General features: G+C 32.4%; 1 protein-coding gene across 1 annotated transcript in view; it reads right to left on the bottom strand.

The window, feature by feature from the left end:
- Positions 1–4,281: 4,281 nt before the first annotated feature.
- The window catches only part of LOC106690375 (L-asparaginase 1), a 36,373-nt gene continuing 19,654 nt past the window's right edge, over positions 4,282–21,000 (bottom strand). The window contains exons 9-13 of the mRNA XM_014435800.2: positions 20,697–20,903; positions 20,274–20,398; positions 9,476–9,598; positions 7,445–7,544; positions 4,282–4,865 (exon numbers count right to left, since the gene is read on the bottom strand). Coding sequence (XP_014291286.1) covers positions 4,716–4,865; positions 7,445–7,544; positions 9,476–9,598; positions 20,274–20,398; positions 20,697–20,903 — 705 coding nt within the window. The 3' untranslated portion in view covers positions 4,282–4,715. The remainder of the gene's footprint in view (positions 4,866–7,444; positions 7,545–9,475; positions 9,599–20,273; positions 20,399–20,696; positions 20,904–21,000) is intronic.

The raw sequence follows: 21,000 nt of genomic DNA, 5'->3' as shown, positions 1-21,000 counted from the left end.
ACAACAATAAATTTATTATCAATGAAAATTTATTTTACTGTTTTTGAGCAAAAAACCCTAACTATTTACTACTACAACATACCATCAAAATAAAGTATTAATGTAATAAATGTGATCCACATTAGTACTTTATTAGAGTTAAATCAACTGTTATTTTGATTCCTATATTAATAAACTTAAAAATTAAATCCTACTTTTATATAAGTTTCTCTAAAAATGTTTAAACAAATCATAAATAAATTATCATAACTTCAAAAACTATCATACAATATTCTGGATTTTCTTTTCTAGAAAGATATTTATACTTATTAAGATGATGAGGTGAAAAATGAACTTCCTTTAGAATATTATCAATATTATATATTTGTTTGTTCAGCGATTCAGGTTTTTTCATCTTCAAGTACTATTATTCCAACTATATTATGTTGGAATTATACTTTAAATATATTATGTTGGTATATAATTCCAACATAATACATAAACCTGAAACGTTGTACAAGCAATTACAGAGAACCCTTGAGGCCAATCTTCATCATTAATTTTTATTTAATTATAAAATATATAGTACTTGTTTTGTCTTTCCCTAAGCGGGCCACAAAGCTGAAACTGAGACTTTACAAGTTTCTTTCCCAGTAAATTTAAAAAAAAAGGTCACTTTTCTTTTATAATTCTTTCAAATATAGGTATAAAACATAATTTGAATTTTAGATGGAACCCACCAATCACTATAACATTTTTTATCTCAGCCAGACAGTTTTTGATCACTCCCAAGCCCATTTATAAAATGGTCACCAATATACCCTCCCAAAGGAAAGTTTTGTGCTAAAAGTTCATCAAGGCACACTAGAAGGAAGCAGGAAATCCTTCATTACAGTCTTAACCTCTTCAGTTGATTTAAGGACGTGAAAGAGAATGAAAAGTGTGTAAGTATTTTATTGGTGGCCAATCCTTTGTGCTCAACAAAGTCAGTACTGTTAGGACTTATTTTTTATGTTACATAGTTTCATAAAATTTCAGAACTTCTTTACTTGTACATTCAAATGAGAATTCTTTGAGGGATAGGGAGTGACCAGTATGCCAATGGATATTTAATTTTCATTCAATATTCACTATTAGGATCCCTAGGCTACGACAAGTGGGATATTCAGTGGGCAATTCAGAACACTGATATTTGGGGAAATAATAAATTAGGCATTATTTTAAATTTCTTTCATTCCCTGAATTCTTTATGAAAAAAAAAAAAATGTATTTTCATCGCCCACCGAAATAGAAGTAAAAGTTCAGTTGATGTAAAGAGTTTCTACTTCCCAATTAGATATTTTTATTTATTTTTTTTTTTTTTTAAGTCATTGTAGTGTTAAGACCTAATTAAAACAGTTCACCAATTGGCAAAAAAATATTATAGTACTAAAAGCTTCTGTTTGTTCCTTAAGATCCTGATTAAATAATTAATGTTTGTTATTTAATTTGTGTCCTAAGATGGTTCAAATTCTGAATTATTTTCTTCTTTTTAAGGAAAACCCCATATTACTTTTTACTTTTTTATTGAATTATTGAGTGACACTTCGGAAATTTGTCCATCATGTGGTCCAATCTAAAATTAAATTAGAAAAATTAGATATTAACAACACTTTATATTTATTTTCACATATGATGTTTGTTTATAAAACATATTCAAAGTAATATTTATTTATGACATTGAATATTATATTTTATGTTAGTTATGTTAGTATAGTATTGTCATATTAATCAAAAAGTTAAGCCTCACTACTAGGTAAATGTTTTTTATTAACATTGATACAACAATTACTCCTTTTGTTTAATTTATTACTCCTTAGTTTTATATTTTATTCTTTATTATCATTATAATCCCTAGAATAAGATTTTTAAAAAATGGTATCATAAAAACTATAATATTAAGTGTGTGTCTACTTCAGGATATTATCAAGGGCCATTCCCTGAAGGCTATAAAACTAAAAAAAATCTAATCAATCGACTTTAATTTTCAAAAAATTTTAATTCCTACACATAACTAAATTTATAGAATGGCCTATATATGATTTTTTTTTTTTTTTTTTTACATTGAATAAATTAGCTTTAATTTATATGAGAAAATATAAACTTTAATATCTAAATCAGTTATATTTGTAAATTTTAGAATAATTCTTAAATTAGACTTGATCTTTTATTGAGTAAAACTACAAAACTAAATCATCATTTTATTAGAAATCATACATTCAATGTCATACTAAACTACTTAAGTACTAAATCATTTCAATAAAATGAGGAACTAAAATCCAATTCCACCGTCCCTCCTATTTATTAGTACTGAGCTATAAAATAATGTAAGCTGATTGGGATTCATTACATTATTGTTTGAGGTTCTCAAATTACTCATTTATGTTTAAATAAAAATAAATACACATCCTTTAATCATCTGGCTAGCTATTGCCAACTGATTGAAATTATTATCAGTTTTAGATAAACCAGTAACAGTTGCTATGAGCAAATATAAATTCACAGCAAAAAATGGTCCACGTTAAACACAAAGTAAAAATAGTTACAACCAATGCAAAGCCAGTTTATTTAGCACCTGCTTTCTATCCAATATTTAATATTACGCCAATTCATTTCTTAATTATATGGTAAAGTGAAACACATTAGAAAGCAACATAAAATCCCAGTGTATATTCATACTTCTTTTGTTCAATGACTTGACAAAGAACTATATTAGAGATCACAACCCGCATACCAAAAAGTGTATGAAATTCAGTAAGGCTGTGCTGGACCTAACTATATATACTATTTATACCTAGAAACTTACTTTACACTAAATTGAATTCAATGTTTCATATTTATTGAGTTTCATAGATGCACAAGTAAAAAGTTTACCCATAAAAAATATCAACTTTTGTTTTTTCGTTTCTGTATACTTCCAGCAAAATAATGTTGTTGTTTTTTGTAGAATACTGTATTTTTTTCAAGAGCAATAATTTATTTCCTGTTAGAAAATATTTCAATTTTTTACCTGAAATAAACCTTAGGAACAGTAAATGTCCTTGAAAAGCAGGTATTAGACTATTTCAAGAGTGTACCACCGGATGTTCATTTTATTGAAGAAAATATTTATCATTTTTCATTCTCTTAAAAATTAACTACTCCACAAGAAAAGCTTAACTCCCATTCAGTTGGATCTGCTAGTGATCTAAGGCATTTTTTCCCCTTCAGAGGACTTATAAATGTTTTATTATGATTTTTACGTTATGCAACACTTATTAAAATTGACTTTTTTTTCTTCATTTTCTGACTACAGATTGCATTTAAACTTTTTTTGATGATGTTTTTCAAAATTAAATAATAATATCAAAATAAATTTATACTTATTTCTCGGTACAGCAAAATATTTTCTAAACTAATTAATTACCCTATTTGTTAACTAGCTTGGTTGTTCAACTAGTTTTCTTGTACTTAATTTCATCTTGTGAGCCTATTCAACAAGATTTTTTCATGTTAATTCAGGTATTGTAATGATATCTAGAAAAAAAAATATCTTTCCAATGAGTTTATTGTGATTGAACTAATAAAAAAAAATCTGATGCATGTTTCAATTGAGAAATAGTTATTAATTTTTTATTTATTTAGAATTGATTTTAAACTTTATGAATTAAATTTTCTAATTAATTAATTGTCTTTATCTCTTTTATTTATCAAAATGTCTTAAGTATGAAAAATAATGTATAAAACATTGGTAATTCATTTAGTATGAATTTGAAGGATAAAAAAACAATAAATTGAGCACACAAATACCTCAACATTTAGATAATTGCAATAACACAAATAGATATATACAGCTTTTGTACAACTTTAATAAAAGATTGCATAATATTTGTTGTTCAACAGTTTCAAGATATTGAGCATGGAATGAAAAATTACAGAAAATGTTAGGGTTTTTCTTAATAAAACAAATGTCTGGTCCTCTGCTAATGTCATTAATTTAGATTTTGAATCTCTATCCAAATTGAAACAATATATCAAACCTAACATAACCAGAACTACCTGATTTTTAATCTTTAGAAAGTTCTTTGTTTCTTGGACTATGTAGATCTAAATCTGTGACATTTATATTTTTAATATTAAAAAAATTACCTAAATATTAGGATAATGTGTACTTGATGTTTTATTTATTATCTTTGCAGTTTGCATTATATAAATTATAAATGTTTTATAAATCATTTTTTATACTTGAGGCATTAGGAAAATAAAAGAGATGAGGACTAATAATCATTTATAAAATATAATTTATTAAATTTAAAATCAATACAATATTAAATAAAAAAATATTATATCCATATTTAAATAGTCACATATATCACAGTTCAATTTTCAGTTTTAACGGTTCGTAGCGAAGAAACACTTATAATTTCAATAATATTAATCTAAAAATCACAACATAATTTAAAGCCCTTTGACTGTTAATGTCAAATCATTTTACTACTAATAAATGATAAACTAAATGTTTCACTATGTGTTTACCAAAGAATCAGATTTTTTGCTTTACTTTTTTATTATAAAAATTCACAAAATATCTATTGACATTAATGAGTACATAAAAGATTACTAAAAATATATTCACAGCAGTATAAATCACAGAGTAACTTCATTGAAATTAATATAATACAAGTCTTTTGTACATGTTAGCTCACAGTCATTAAAAATCATAATCTCCTTAGTTCAGCAACTATTTCTTTGTGCTCGAATTTAATCGCTAAATCAATGGCTCTGTAGCCAAGGAAATCAATTTTGTTTTGGTCAACATTTTTATGCATTAAATATTTGACCGTCAGTAGCTGGCCATGTAGACATGCCTGAAAAATAATCAATTGAAAAATTAATTAGAGTTTATTGTACTTTATATATGTGTATATGTATATATCCACATTTACTATCCTAGAAAATGCTTTGTTGAATATTATGAGGACTAAAGGCCATTTACACTGTTACCCGAATAGAACTGGGGTATGTGTACCATAGGTCATTTAAAAATTCGAAAAACCTCCCATCATTATGTAATCCACATCAAATTCTCAAAATTATGAAAAAAAAAAAAAAAGTAAGTCTAATTAAAATTACTGCCCTGCAAATGAGGGTTGAAAATAACTTATTGCATTGTTGAGGCATTATTACCCCAGTTCATCCTAATCTAATTTGACCTGTTGTTTAGAAGAATAGTGTTTCCATTTGTGGGAAACTTTTTCATGTTTTGTATTGCAGGGAAGTGGTTATACATCTGAACAACTTGAATGTTGCACTCTTACCTCATGATAGGTAATGGGCCATTTGTAGCTGAGGGAGTTAGAAAAAAAAAGTACTGTGAATTATTTTTATGGTCACTTTTGTTTTATAATGTTTTTTTTTATTTGTATTTCACACTGGTATGCAAATGCTCCTTAGTTTTTGTTGGATGGGGCAAAAATTTACCTGTATGTACCTGGGTATATACGTGCCCCATAAATATTTTTTCATCTATGATGTCACTAGTTTAATGAAAAAATTGAAGAAAAACATTTTTTTTCTCATCTATTACTTTTACCCACCTTTTTCTGCATTTACTCTCTCGGAAAATACTTTGAATGTTGATTAAAATTACTACCCTGCTAATGAGGGTTGAAAATAACTGGATTTACTAACTCTGCACAAATTTGTATGCCTATTTAAAGGTTTTAGTATCCTTATGTTGACTTTCTCGTGATCAATGGATAAGGGACTATATCTTGGATCCCATGAATTGCAATAAACAAAAACTTTTGAAAAAACGATTTTATTTATAACTAAGAAGGTGAATATAAAATTATTTTAATTGAAATACTATTAATGAGAAAGGTTCAATGATTATGTTCTATATATGAGGGTGAGTCCTCTCCATGATCTGACCTATCCATTTTTTATAAAAATCAAGATAACAGGAGATCTTAGTCTTCAAAACCATATCTTTGAGACTCTTTATGTATGTTCATTTGCAAAACATAAATATAAAAAAAAACTTGGATAGAGCGAGTTTGCATACCTTGAGTTTTTCAGAAATTATCAAATTATTAATATTCCTTATAATATTATAATATATCTTGATGTATCATATTATAGAGGCATGATATCATTGTATAGGATTTCAGTGGACATTTGGTATAAAATTTTAAAATAAAAAAATTATGGTTTCTCTCTCAAAGATAGGTCCGCTGTTACCTAGGGGACCCAGAAACAGTTATGGTAGGACTGCGAATAACAAACACATATTTATAAGTGCCACAGTCCTGTCCTGATTGGTTGGGTTTTGGTATTCAAGGAGTGGATAGACAAGCGCAAGGTAAGGAATTCAGTGGTATAGGAGGATTTATTATTTCTTAATGATCAGGAAAGGAAAAAACAAAGAAAAATTTGCGGTCAAAATGAATGTAAGGCAATAAAAGTGAGATTTAAATTAAATAAAATCAAAAGAAAAGAAACACCAGTATCTTGGAAAAGCAGGACTAGAGGATGTCCCTTAAGAGTGGAACTCTTTTAAATAAAAATATATTAGCATAATGGTAAAAAAAAAAAAAACTGAAGAAGAGATAAAATCAGGAATTCAAAACAGTAACCAATGCTACTGGTTGCTTAAGAGAATTCTACAAAAGTGATGAAACCTTAAATAAGAGATGTTGTGCACCTCAGAAAAAATATTCAAAGGAAAACTAAAGAAGGAAATTGACTCCGAACAAATAAAAGCAATGAAAACAGGCATTTGTATATGGAATTATATATAAATTCATGGACTAAGAAGAGAGAAATAAGATGATTGGGTTATGTGCATTGTATTAATAAAAAAGATTCTCAAAGAAGGTAATGAAAAGATACACAGATAGAGAAAGAGGATGAGACAAACCTGGCAGTGATTGAAAGATGTCAAGCCAAACCTTTAGTTCCTGGAAATAATATGAAAGAAAAGTATAGAGGAGGCCATTAAGTGCAGCACCAGGATTTTTTTTTACAATTTAGTTTAACACTCTTTAATTAGACTTAATTTTAAAATTACATTTGATGTTATTTTTACAGGAAACTGCAACCTTCTAATGAGAACTAATACTTTTATGATTTTTAATTTTATTTTTAGGGATGAGTGTAACTAAACCACTTTCCACTTTATTGTATGTACCCTATTTATTCTATATATAATACTCTACTGTAAATACTATGCTCAATACCAACTTTTTCTTTAAACCCCTATTACGTTTATTTCTTTATTTAATACAAAAAATAATGAAAAATAAACATTTCTTAAACAGGAGATTTCATAAATAAAAAAAATATGTTTATACAAGATAGATAAAACAACACATGGTATACATACAGAAATCTAATTGTCAAGGTAAGATAAATGAAACATTTGAAAAATTAAACAAGTGTTTACCTCATGGAGAGGAGTTCTTTCATCCATATTAGTAACATTGAGATCAGCTCCAGATAGAGAATAGGATTTCAGCCTGTTTACTAATCCCTGCGCTGCAATCCTAATAATAATTATTTTTATTAGTTTTTGTTTATACATATATGGAACTTATTGACATTATTGAATTTCATTTTTAAAAAAATCTGAGGTAAAATTAATAGTAAATTAATCTTAAGTAGAATAAAATCATTTATTCTAAGATATATTGCCACTTAAGAATAATATTATTCTTGGATTCATCAAAGTTTTTGAAGGAACATCTGTGGTAAAGTCACTGCCAAAGTGGTTCTTCTCATAGAGAAAACCATTCAAGAACTGTTTTATCAACTAGATAAACTACATATACATTTTAAAATCAATAGTAACACTTGCTGGTAGTTAAATGGTCAAACATTTTAATTCATAAGTTTGTGTTAGAAGATATTAGTAGTCACACAGAAGAGCTTAGATTATCTTATATGGATGTCTTCATTTTACAAAGCATCATATTACCTAAATGTGAGTTCCCATCAGTCTACTGAAGGTAGTTTACATTTACTAGGAATAGAAGTGATGACCATATGGCTTGATATCTTATTATTATTATCGCAGCCTTCCAGTCCAGTGTCAAATCTTGGCTTCCTTTATTAGATTTCATAACTTCCACCAATATAGTACATCCACCAATATCTTGGTCTCTTGCAGTCACAATCCAGTTCCAAATCTCCAGAATGTTCCTCACATTAGAACCAACACCATGTGACCATCATAGCTTAGGCCATTCCCTTCTTCTGGTAATATACAGTGGCCCAATCAACTGTTGCCTTGCTGAGCCCTCACGGCTCATCCTGATGACATGTCTGAGAAAAATAACTTGCCTTTTTTTTTTAAATAACAGAATTAGTCTTAAAAAGTTTAAAACCTACTGGCTGGCAGCAGGCCAGTTCTGAAACCCCAATATGCCACATTGTGGTACATGTGCCTTGAGAACAAAAGCATTCAATTCACCTTGAAATGAGTGTCTCACAATGTCTATATCAACTGTATATATGGAGCTGTACAGATCTATTCAGGATGTTGCTTAGGTCTCGCACTGGCTTTTAAGAGTAAGATCAATAAGAAGTCAGAACAGTTTTATTTATCATCTTTTAATTGTGTCCATGTCTTATCCTTATTTTACAGATGAATCTCTTTTCAATTTTCCAATAGTGTATTTCTATTTTTGTTTTCTATGATTTAAATTTCTTCTAGTCCAGCACTTAGTTGTGAATTTAAAGGATCATGCCTTCATCATTCATTTCCAATCAAATAAAAGTGTTCCATTTGTTCTAGCAAGCAATTTTTTTTTTTGTCCTTTCGGCCATAATGCAGATTTTGACACACTAGCCCACTTTCCTGGTTTCTTTTTAGCTTTTCAGTATTATCCAGTCTTTCTTCACCCCTTCCTTTTTTTTCTTCTATGAAGTTTCTTCTCCATACATCTTCTAGATCCATATCAATATCATTATCCCACTTCTAGCTTTTTAACTTTTGTTCCTTTTTCACAGCATGCTCTAGCTGTCCATTTTCATTTCTTCAAGTCAATGCTTCAGGTTGTATTAAGGAAAAGGTGTTGCTGGGGTTGCTGGATCATTTTTTTTTTTTTGAGAGAGATTGGTAAATTTCAAGTATCCTTTAGATTTCTTTGTCAGATGATTTAGGGGAGCTGATGATCACCAATCATCTCAAGTCAGATGGATAGGATGCCTCCTCAATTTTCTGTGACTCACTCCCCTATCAGGAGGTAGCTTTCAAGAAAAGATGACCTTGTGGTGAGTAGTGTTTTTGACCTTGGTCTAAAGTGTAGATTTGAGTGTTGTGAGCTTTAATTAGTGTATAAGTATGGTTATGAAGAAACTGTTCCAGCAATCTGGAAAACCAGAGGTTATCTGATTAACTATGACCAAGTGATTGGGCCAACACCTCCCTATGTCATACTATCTAGTTGGGAATATATTTTAATTGGTTACCTACCGACACAAAATATTTCCTAGGTCTCTTGGGTCCATATTAAGCTGAGCTCCACTAATTCTCATCAGTTTTATTATTTCTTTATGGTCATTACGAACTGCTTCAAGAAGAGGAACAGATCCAAACCTGAAAACATTTAAATTTTGAATAATATTGATTTTTTTTAACTTACTTGTTTTGTTTTTTTATAAATATTTATTATTTCATGGTTACCTTTAAAATAATATTAATATGTTATTTAATACAAATATTAGACAACATTGATATATTTATTTATTTCATTCGACATATTAAAAAATTGGATGATTGAAAAAACATGATTTTTGGAGAAGTGGTTAACAAATAAAAATATTTAAGTTTCTTAATTATTTTTAGTTTCACTTTATTTAGCTTTTTTATTTGTCATAAGCTCTGCTCATATACTTTTGTAATTGTTTTTTCTACAATACTAACTTTCTGTTGTCATTCACCACCAAAAACCCTCTGTATCCTACCTGTTGCCATTGTTTGTAATTTTAAATGTATTCAGTTTTATATCAATTTTATAAATTTATGACTTTAATTTATTTATTGTATTTAATTGTTTCATATGTATATTAAAGGTTTTCTTTATATTACTTTTATTTCTCTAATCTATCATTTACATTTTTCCAACATCCTTCTTTTCTTTATTTTACATCACATATGCCACACACTAATTGGAAATCATGGTTTACTATTTCGTTCTACTTTCAACAGTATCCTCAATCATCAGTTCCTAGATTTAATCCACCGTTAACAGTTCTGCATAATTCACATTATATATTTTCTTCTGAATTTAATGTTATTTATAATGAGAGAGTAAATAAATTTGGACAAAATAAGAGAACCAATTGATTTTAAACATACTTTACATGAATAATAAAATTCAGTACCAATTTAAAACTAAATCGATACAGTAATATAGGTAATGATCATAGTATTCTAAATTAAAAGTAGCATTTAAAGGATTCAATAATTTATGTATTTCTTAACTACAACTTTCAAATCAATATAAATTACCTATTAAATTATAAAATAAGAGATGATTCAAGAACTTTTCTAGTCTAACTGAAGTAGTGGATATTTAAACATTAACCATTAAAGATTATCCTCATATTTATATCATAATTTCATTTGAAAATAAACATAAAGCAGATATTAAGATATGCTAGAATAATTTCATACATAACCCTTGAATCTCTAAAACACCAATGAACAACAAATTAGTCTATCCGCTTGTTAAATTACTAACAACAAATTTTTAAGGGTTTCATTTATAAGTTTGTTCCTATGGTCATTTAAAACATATTTTAGAGATGAAAATGTATTTTCTTTCTACAAACACATGAGTTACAGAGTGAACTATGCATGATAAAGCTAGAGATTAATGCTTTATTATTAGATTAATGCAATGCTGCCTAATTATACTGGGTTGCTACACACACAACATACTTATTGATCTATCACAAGACATAGCATAGTTTTATATATATAAATTATGGTTGACAAGGCCAAGGACACAGATCCCGGTGGTGCAACCGGCTCCTGGAGTTCCTGCAGCCCCGGCTGTCCCAGCAGTCCCGGTGGCGGTTCCAGTGCTACCTCCCCTACCAGAGATGACTCTCGCGGCTGCTCATGCCAATATGTTGGCTAAAATGAAAGTGAGAGCAGTAAGAGAGAAAAGCCATCTCCAACTTGGAGCAGTTCTCTGGCGAAATCGGTGAGCTTGGAGGATAGTTAGCTAGAGAGGAGGATGCAAGGATGGATGTCAATGATGGAGGATGGAACAGCGTACCGTACCACCGCACAAGGAATCTGTCAACACCATGGAAGAGAACCCAGGGATAGTGGTAAAGATAGAGATACGGGTAGAGAAAGGCGACCGAACCAGGGCAGAATACGCAATGGAGGAGGGAAAGAAGACAGGAAGGGCCATGGTTGCGGAAAAGTAGGACAACTGGTGGCCCAATGCCCCCGCACTAGGTGCTTTGAGTGCGACAATGAAGGCCACATAGCACGACAGTGCCCTTATATGTACAGAAGGGTAGATATGGGACCAGGAGAATCGATGGAAATAAATTTCTAGCGGATACGGCAGAGAAGACGAGAGGACTGTAGACCTAGTGAGTCTTCTAGTGAAGTGGGTTACAATGATTGACCTCTTTAGCAAAGTGGCCATGGCACATCAGATTCGAAAAAGATTGACCGAGGCGGTATTGGAAGCGCTACGTTTATGGTTCCAGTTGTATGGAGTACCAGAAAGGATATCATCTGATGTGGGACGAGAGTCCGATAACCCCAACGTCAGGGAAGAAATGAAGGCTTTGGAGGTAAGGTGGCATCTAAACACCCCAGGACACCCTAAGAGCGGGGGGGGGGTATAGAGAGACTACACGGTACGTTAAGCGATCACTTGCGGGTGTACCAGCTAGATTAAGGCCTAGAACCAGACGAGGCTATGATAAGAGCTATAGCAGCCTATAACCACTCCATGCATTTAGTTTTTAGTGTATAGGTTAGTTTGTCTTTAGTTTTTTTTTTTTGTGATTTGTTGTGGTTATCTTTTTGGAGTTTATGAGGCATGTTCATAAACTAGGAGGGGGGAGTTATGTTTGGACAAGGCCTGTATACAACTCTAATCCTAACTTCCCATGTAAATAAACCACAATAATGTGTATAAGGAGCATCACAGAGATAATAAAGCAGTATCTTTCAAGTAAGCGTGCTTTATAATTCTGTTCCCTTTTCTCCTGTTTTTAAGTCTTTCAGTCCAAGTGCTCCTATGTTACATATATAGATTGTTGTTTTTTTCATTTTCATTTTTTTTTTACCTAATTGTTGCTATATGGCATTATTATAATCACTGAACACTGAATTTTATCACAGTTATTATTTCCTTTGGTTAATTTTAATTTTATTTGATTACTCTTGTCCATCCTCAGGGTGCCTAGCAAAGTAACTGGAAGAAATTCCCTGACTTTTTCATATATTTTTCCAAATTTTCCCTGACCAAGTGAGATTTTCTCAAACCAATAAAATTTGTTACCTTATCTGACTTGAATCCGATAGTAATGAGTAAATGTTTTTCACAACCTACCATCATTTTTAAACTTATAATAACTTTACTTGAAAGTGAAGTTTATTTTTTTTTCAGTTGCCCCCTTATCTTTCTCAGCAATCACCCCTTGGAAACAAACTAATCCATCAAACCCATAGCTCTCCATTGTAAATAGGTATCACTGTACTACACAACCCTGGTGCAACTCCTTCACTTGATCAAAGGCAGTAAGTCACATTTCAACCTTTCTTACATATCTATACGAATTCTAATCTGCTTCCAGTAGAGGTATTAACTTGAAAATTTGGAAACTGGATGGAAAAATCTCCAAAATAAAATTTTTAATGACTAATCCCTCAAAAATTGCAGGCCCAACTTTAAAATTGATGATATTTATTTTGATGGTCTATTTTTACAAAACAATAATAGTCATCAATAAATGGACTGCACCAGCATGAAAGGATTTTGCAGAATTTTTGTAAAAGATCTACATTTAAACACTAAATACTCTTCTTCAGCCTTTAAGAAATAAGATGCTGAGAAGAATCACCAAAATGTGGTTGGATAAAACTCTTATTAAACTTGTTATTACTTATTGAAGTGAGATATGGATTCTCAGCAAATCTGCTGCAGATAAAATAGACAGCTTTGAAAGAAACGTTTTCAGGCAGATCCTTGGACCAGTCCAAGAATCAGGTTAATAATGAAAACTAATAGAGAAGTACATCAGCTCTATCAGAAAGTGAAAGTATGTATATTTATAAAAAGAGAATTTCTAAAATGGTTAGGGCATATCCACAGGATAAATGATCCAAGAGCAGTCAAAAGTATATATATGTATGACCAAGATGGGGTGCAGGCCCAAGAGGTAAACCCAAAACGAGATGTTAAGATAGTATGAGCAATGATTTCTGAAAGCTTGGAATTATTATTAATACGGCAGAAGATAGAACACAATAGGATACACTTTTGGAGTAGATTCGGGGTAGCTATTATATATACCTATAAAGAAGAAGAGTTGCTAATGAAAGATAGCAACACTGGCATGAAAAGAAGGATAATTTTGAAAAAGTTAGAAGAAATCAAGAATCTAATGGCTACTCTAATCTCAAGAAAAATATCAAGGGTTATCTTACATGATGTGGGTGATGATATAAAGATGGAAAATATTTTGGATCATCTTATGAACCAGAATCCAGCTCTAGGAATCAATTATGGTACTGTATAACTAGTTATATTCCTAAAGAATTAAAGGATCCACACAGTAGTTGTAACTAACACTGCAACCAGGAACGAGTTTGTCTACACTAGACATTTTCCTGAAAACTATCTGAGGTTTATAAAGTACACAAAATTGTACAAGTTTTATCACTCAAAAGCTGCTATAATATTAAATAACAAAACCTTGGTCATAATGTTACTAACACATCACAGACACTCAGACTTTTGCACAGTTGAAATTACTTTTCAAAGATCGAAATTCATTTTTGTAAACTCGTTCTTCATAATATTAACAAGGATATTAATAAAATTAAAATAAAACAATAAGGAAATGATAACATATCCTTGTACAGTAGGACAAAATTAGGAGGTATAATCCTCTTACTGCCTACTCTTGGAAAACATTCATTTCATGTAATGCTTTCACTAATAGTTTTGCCATTTAATAAAACAAATTCATGCTTGTACCACAACCTTGGTGATAACCCTGCATCTCTTTTAATACCATGCATTGAAGTTTTGATGTAGTGCAATAGATTCCCTAGTTAGTCAGGTTTCAGAAATACAGATTATACTTGATCTTGAAAATATCCTGTAGGGAGCAGTAGAGAAAAATATAAAATCCATGTACGTAAAGAATGACCCAGAATCAGATCCCTAAGATGATCCTGGACGAAAGGATGTAAGGGACAAAGAGAGTAGGAAGACCCCGTGGCAGCAGATGCCAGGTCTATCTTGGTAATCCGCAATTGGAGAGCAGCGACAACCATTAGAGAGGACTGGTGAACGAAGTTGCGGGAGGCCTTGACTCTACAAGAGTTGTAGCGCCACAGATGATGATGATGATGATGTACGTTTAAAAATATAATTCATACAGGTTGATCCACTAGGTTAAATAGCTATGTGGATACTAGTGGACCAATATTATCACAACTTATGGGGATATTTTAGAGTCACCCAGGGATATTCCCAGCCTGTATTTAAAAAAAAAGTTTCCCCTTAAAAGAGTATTAAAATATTTTTATTTTCCTTATTTTTCCGGCATTGGGCCACACTTTTGATTGAGGTGCATTATTCTTAAGTATATTCTTTTGGATTACTTCAACTGACAGATCATTATTTAACATTATTGTAGCATAAGTTGAATCATAATAGGAATGGCTTCGTAGTCTTTTTAAGGTAAATTGAATAGTAGTAAATTATTTTAGATGTTTTTGGGATTCGTGTAGAGTGTTCTCTCTATTGAACTTTCACTGTTTCCCCTAGCTGTAGCAGTTCTTGTTGTGATTTTTTTTATTACTGACATACAGCCTTCTAGAGTTTGTATGACAGGGGAGAGGGTTTTATGTATTGCCATTATTTCATTGAGAGCTACTAAATATCTCAGTGGAATGGGTTGAAGATGTGGGTGGGTTCATACCACAGCAGGGTCTCTGACAAGAAAAGAGCAAACAGTTTTGCCAAAGAGGACAGCTAATGATAGTCACGTTCCAATTGTTTACAGTTCAGTGCCTTTTTCTTTTAATAAAATATCTCTTAGAACTCACTTCATTCAAACAGTAAGACAGAACAGTATACTACTTTACTTATATCAATGACAGAACTGACTGAAGTTATTATCCTTTGATAATGTTTATTTGTATTCAGTATCTTATTATTTATTTTTTGAATTTAGTTATTATTACTTACTTTACTTTTTACTTTTTCAGTTTTCCCTCGATGGGTTGCCTTGCTAAGTCAGAGCGTCCCTCCAATTCTCTCTATCCCAGCATTCTTCCTTCTCGAGTCTCCTGCCGGCCATGTCCTCCTTCATTCAGTCCTTCCACCAGGTTCGGGGTCTTCCTCTCCTCTGTCTTTCTGGTTTTTCCCATTGCAGAAGTCTCTTCGGCCACCTATGTTCTGGTATATGCTGACAGTATCCATACCATTGCAGTCTGCTCCTAATATCCTCATTCCTGAGTCTATCCAGGTGGGTAATTCTCAGACATCTCCTCCAGAAATCCATCTCTGCCCCTTGTAGTTTGGAGTAGAGTCCAGGGTTAAGTATCCATGTTTCTGCAGCGTAGTTAAGTGAGGGCTCAACAATACTTCTAAAATCATGAGAGATAGTTGAACGTGGATGACTTATACGAGGAGAAGATTGTTGGGAGGTGCGGTCATAATATAACACAAATAAGTTGAAATAGCTTATTTAATCATGCTAACGTTTTTGGGCCAGAATTTGCATTATATAACTTCAAATTTTTATTTTATTTCCTTAATTATGTTATTTTACCTACTTGTTCAATTACCTATATATACATTTTATCTTCCACTTCTTTCATCACTTTAATTTTATTAATTCTATTCTGTACAATTATTTACTTTATGTCGTTCTGTTTATATTTTATTTTCTGTATTCATTGGTTGTTTTCTTGTTCTGTTCTTAGCCCTGATGAAGGCTGGAAATTCTGGCCAAAACGTCGGCATGATTAAATAAGTTATTTCAACTTATTTTGTTATATTTTTACCGCACTCCCCAATACTTCTAAAAATTTGTCTTTTGTTGTCTGTTGAGATGACTGTATTCCAGAGGACTGGGAGGAACATTTTGTCAACCTTCTTGCCAGACCAGCTCTCCTCCTAACCTCTGGTTCTGACTCACCGTTCCCATCTATTGTCAACCCCAGGTATTTGAAGGAGTCTACGTTTTTACATAGACTTCTATTAATCTGAAGGTCCGCTGCCTCTTTGCAGTTTCCTGACAGGTATTCGGTCTTATCAAAATTTATTTGTAGACCTAACAGGCTGTATTCTGTTTTCAGGGCCTTCATCACTTCTTCCAGGTCATCTCTGCTATATGTGACCATTGCTTGGTCGTCAGCAAAGAAAAGGGAAAACAGCTTATGTCCGTTGATGTCAATGCTTTTTCCAGCCCATTGCGTGCTCCACTCCTTTACTGGCGATTGTAAATAAATTTTAAACAGGTTTGGGGACATACTGCATCCCTGCTTAAGACCCTTGGACGCAGAAAAAGGCTCAGACAAGTAAGAGCCAAGCTTCACTCTGTAAAGTCTCCTCACTGCATTTATTAAGGCGATACTTATACTCGCACTCTTAAGAGATTCCCACATCTTAAGCCTTGGTATACTGTCTTAAGCCTGATCTAGGTCTATAAAAGCTATCTGTACAGCTCTTCCTTTCTCCATTCATTTCATACTTTACCTGTGCATTTAGGGTTCTATATTCTCTTTAATCTTCTTGGCTTCTGCTACATAGCCATTTATTGAAGAGAACCTTTTTCTTTCCTACCACACACTCACCTTTATCCACTCTACTCCAAATGTGCATCCAATCTCCAATTCTTTCCTGTCTTCTTCCTTTCACCTTTTTTTCTGTCAGAACGACAATGTTGAGATTTGACTTCTCCATCTCAGCTAATACCTCCGCTTTTTTATTCTAGAAACTCTGCATGTTCCAGGTTTCAATTTGTCATGTCCTTTTCCGTTTACAGGTCCGTTTACCAATGTTTCTATCTGGCCTTTTCTTTTCCTGACTTATTTTAACAAGCTTATTTTTCTACTATCAGGGTGCTGGCCTGGTAGAAACCCTCAACCTGGAGGACCTGGGTATTTAGTTATTATTTATTCTTTAATTAATTTATTCATTTATATAACTATTTGTATAAATGTATAAATTTTTTAATTTTTATTAAGTTTAATGTTTATCAGTATGTAAATTTAATTGTATGTAATCTATAATTTATCTATATAGAATTTAAAATCTATTATTGGTGTGTAGTCTTTTAATTATCATATATATATACTTGTATTACCTAGAACTGATTGTATCATTCACATAGTCTATAATAGTTTGAAGAATATTTTTGTTTATTTATTTTACAGTATTTTTAATTTAGTGAATTTTGACAATCCTTCTCTATCTCCTTATTATTTTTTGTATTATGCTCATTTATAAAAATCATATATACAATTTTTTCTTGTTTATTTTTAATTTTTAGTGTTTGTTTATTTTATTTTTTCATTATATAATTGTATTACTGTGATACCACAATTAAAATGTAAACTGTGCATTACACACATATATTATTATATTTACATGGAGTATATACAACTTATAAATAAATTCATCTTGTCTAGAGATGCTCAATCTTTATTTTCAGTTAGAACACGCAACCCTGAAACACCCTGTTTTTTTTTCGAGGGTCGGTGGAAATCTTCAAAAGACACAGATAGGCCCATGCCTATCCGTGTGTGGGATTTTTGCCCACTAAAACCACCACCTTATACCTGTTCATTCCTCTCTACAGGACCGCCGCTAGGCATTTCTTCATTGGAGTGAAATGGCTGAGTGCCGCCTAGCTTTCTTCGCATGGTTTTCATGTTTCCATGCTAGTGACGTCTTATAGCCCTCTCTTCCTCTCTCAACCTCTTGAAGACGACTGTGGTGAATCTCTTCACTCCGTTTCTGTGCTGGTCTGAGTGTAGAATATAGCTTACATTGTTTTCTGGTGTGATGCGTCTTCCACAAACTCTCTAGTTCACTTCTTTCTGCTGCAAAGCGAATGCCAGGGAAAAACACGTGCACCGTGGTTTCCTCGACCATCTGACATTCAGGGCATTCTGCGGTGTTGTCCAGTTTAAAGCGGTATTGAGCATTCATGTCCAGTCAACAATTGGGTTACATAAAAATCCACTTCACCATGCTGGCGGCCATACCACTTGCTCATATCGGGTATTAACTTGCGAGTCCACCTTCCGGAATCTGTAGCCTCCCAACGTTGCTGCCACTGATCGATGGTTATTTTTCGCTCTTCCTTTCTGGAATCGTGTAAGCATCAATAGTGCCTGCTCTTTCTTCAACAAGGAGTTCCACAAGCAGCATTCGGGCTATCACGCTCACCACTTTGTAGGAAACAGTTCTAAAAGCATTAACCATCCTTAAAGAAAGCCTAAATATAAAGTGAAACCAATTTTCTCCTGTATGATTTGGTAACCATTGTTTCTTTCCAAATTGGGGCTGCATGTAACATAATGGAGGAAACAATAGTAGCAAGGAGCCTTTGGCTACTTTCTCTGGGACCTCCAACGTTTGGCATATGGCATGACAAAAAGGATGCTCCTTTAGCAGATTTGGCACTAATATACTCCCTGTGAACATTAAAGAGGAGACGTGCGTCGATCATGACTCCTAGGTATTTTAAGCAAGACTGGGAACGAATTTCGTGCCTACCAACCGTGATAGTGATGGACTCAGTCTGCTTCCTGCTTGTTACTAGGAGAACCTCGGTCTTGTAATCTGCAAGTTGCAGGCCTACCGAAGACAGCCAACCTCAGACTGTACCAACAGTCTGGTTTGCGATGAGGGTAACTTCTTCTAAGTGCTTCACCGTCACTACAACAGCAACGTCATCTGCGAATCCCACAACTGTGGCTCCCTCCGGCATTGTCAATTTGAAGATTGCGTTGTACTTGACGTTTCACAGAAGAGGCCCTAATGTAATGCTGTGGGACACCACCGGCCACTTTGTATCTCCTTTGGCCAATGTCTGAATGATAAAACAGAACTCTATCTTTGAAGTAGTTTGTGAGTACTCTCATAAGATAGGCTGGCACTGCCATAGTCCGTAGGGCATCTATTAAACAGGTCCTTCTTGCAGTGTTAAAACCATTCTTAAAGTCTAGAGTGATGATTGCTGCATAACACTTATCACCTCTCCTCCACCTTGCTCCTGTAATTGCTGAATGGGCCATCTCGACTGCATATCCAACAGTATTTATCATGGATTGCTCTTTACAAAATCCGTATTGAGCCTGCGAGAGGCCATTAACTCCCTCTGTGAACTCTTATAGCCTGAGGGAAAGGATTTTCTAGAATGCCTTACCCATAGTATCCAATAAACAAATTGGACAATAGGTTGACAGGTCTTCCAGTCTTCCCTTCCTCTTTGGAACAAGTACGAGGCGCTGTCTCTTCCAAGGTTTCGGAATTGAGCCTTCACAAATAGAAGAACTGAAGAGATCGATAAAAATCTCTGGCCTTTCTCCGAGAGCCACATTAGGAATTCCGTCCAATCCTGGTGCCCTGCCATGTTGTAAGTCTGAGGCGATGTCCTCTATCTCTTCCTGCATGATTTGTAGGAAATCCGTTGTATATGTATTTTCTATAAATTCAATAGTATTCACCTGTTCAGGGAATAGTCCCCTGACAATACTGTCTACAACATTTGATCTCGTGGAAAGCTGCATCATAGACCATACTACAATCTTGTTCATAAACCTAAATTACTATGAATTAAAGATTTTTTTTTTATCTGTGTGTGTTACTGTTATTCGACTAGCAAGTGTCAATTATGTATGCTAATAATCCTAATAAAATTAATGTTAAGATTTTTATTGACAACAGGATGTTGAGATGTACACTTTGGGAACTCCTCTAAGACCCACTGAACTCAAAACACTTGAATCAGGAATAATAAACAAAAATAAAGGAAAATCTTACTTATCTGTTATATGAACATTGGATCCACTTGTTAGCAGAAATGCAACTATTTTGACATTCCCAACACGACAAGCAATATGCAACGGAGTTCTTCCATCTGCATTACATATGTTAAAATCACAACCCTAAAAAAAAAAAAAGATAGCGTGTGGTAAAAGGATTGTACTTCCTTCAAGATTTTTGATTATTTACATTAAGTGATATTCTTTCAAAAAACATTATATTTTTTAATTAATAATCAAACAAAGATTGATTTTAAGCAATAATATAAAATTGAAAATTCACTAAATGATATGAAAGTAAAAGATGATCAGGAATGAAGATATCACATAATATAAAAAACCTTATCTCATAGCAAGTTTTAATTCTTACAATTAAAAGTAAATAGTACATGGATAAGTGAAGTAGCATTTAATTACATACCCATCCTTTAAGATCATTCAGCTTATTCAAGTTTTCTTTGATAACTGCATCCATTGACATTGAAGGAAACAACATTTTTTTAAGGTGTTCTTGGTCTTCTGGTGAAGAAAGTTTTAACGTGTTGGATACAGCACTGACAAGATCAATTTCTTTTATTGAAGAAATACTACTGTGGGAAAGTTCTCCCCGGAGACTCTGTGTCATTTGCTATAACATTACATACTGGTAATAACTTCGCAAGATATTAAAATCAATTTTCAAAAATTAAACATTGTAAAATTAATTTGTTTAAAATATATCTTTC

The sequence above is a fragment of the Halyomorpha halys genome, unplaced genomic scaffold (genome assembly GCF_000696795.3).
Source record: "Halyomorpha halys isolate HHAL.00 unplaced genomic scaffold, Hhal_1.1 Scaffold1688.1, whole genome shotgun sequence".
Taxonomy (NCBI): domain Eukaryota; kingdom Metazoa; phylum Arthropoda; class Insecta; order Hemiptera; family Pentatomidae; genus Halyomorpha; species Halyomorpha halys.
Note: the sequence above shows the minus strand (reverse complement) of the source record. Positions and strands in the feature narration are given on the sequence as shown.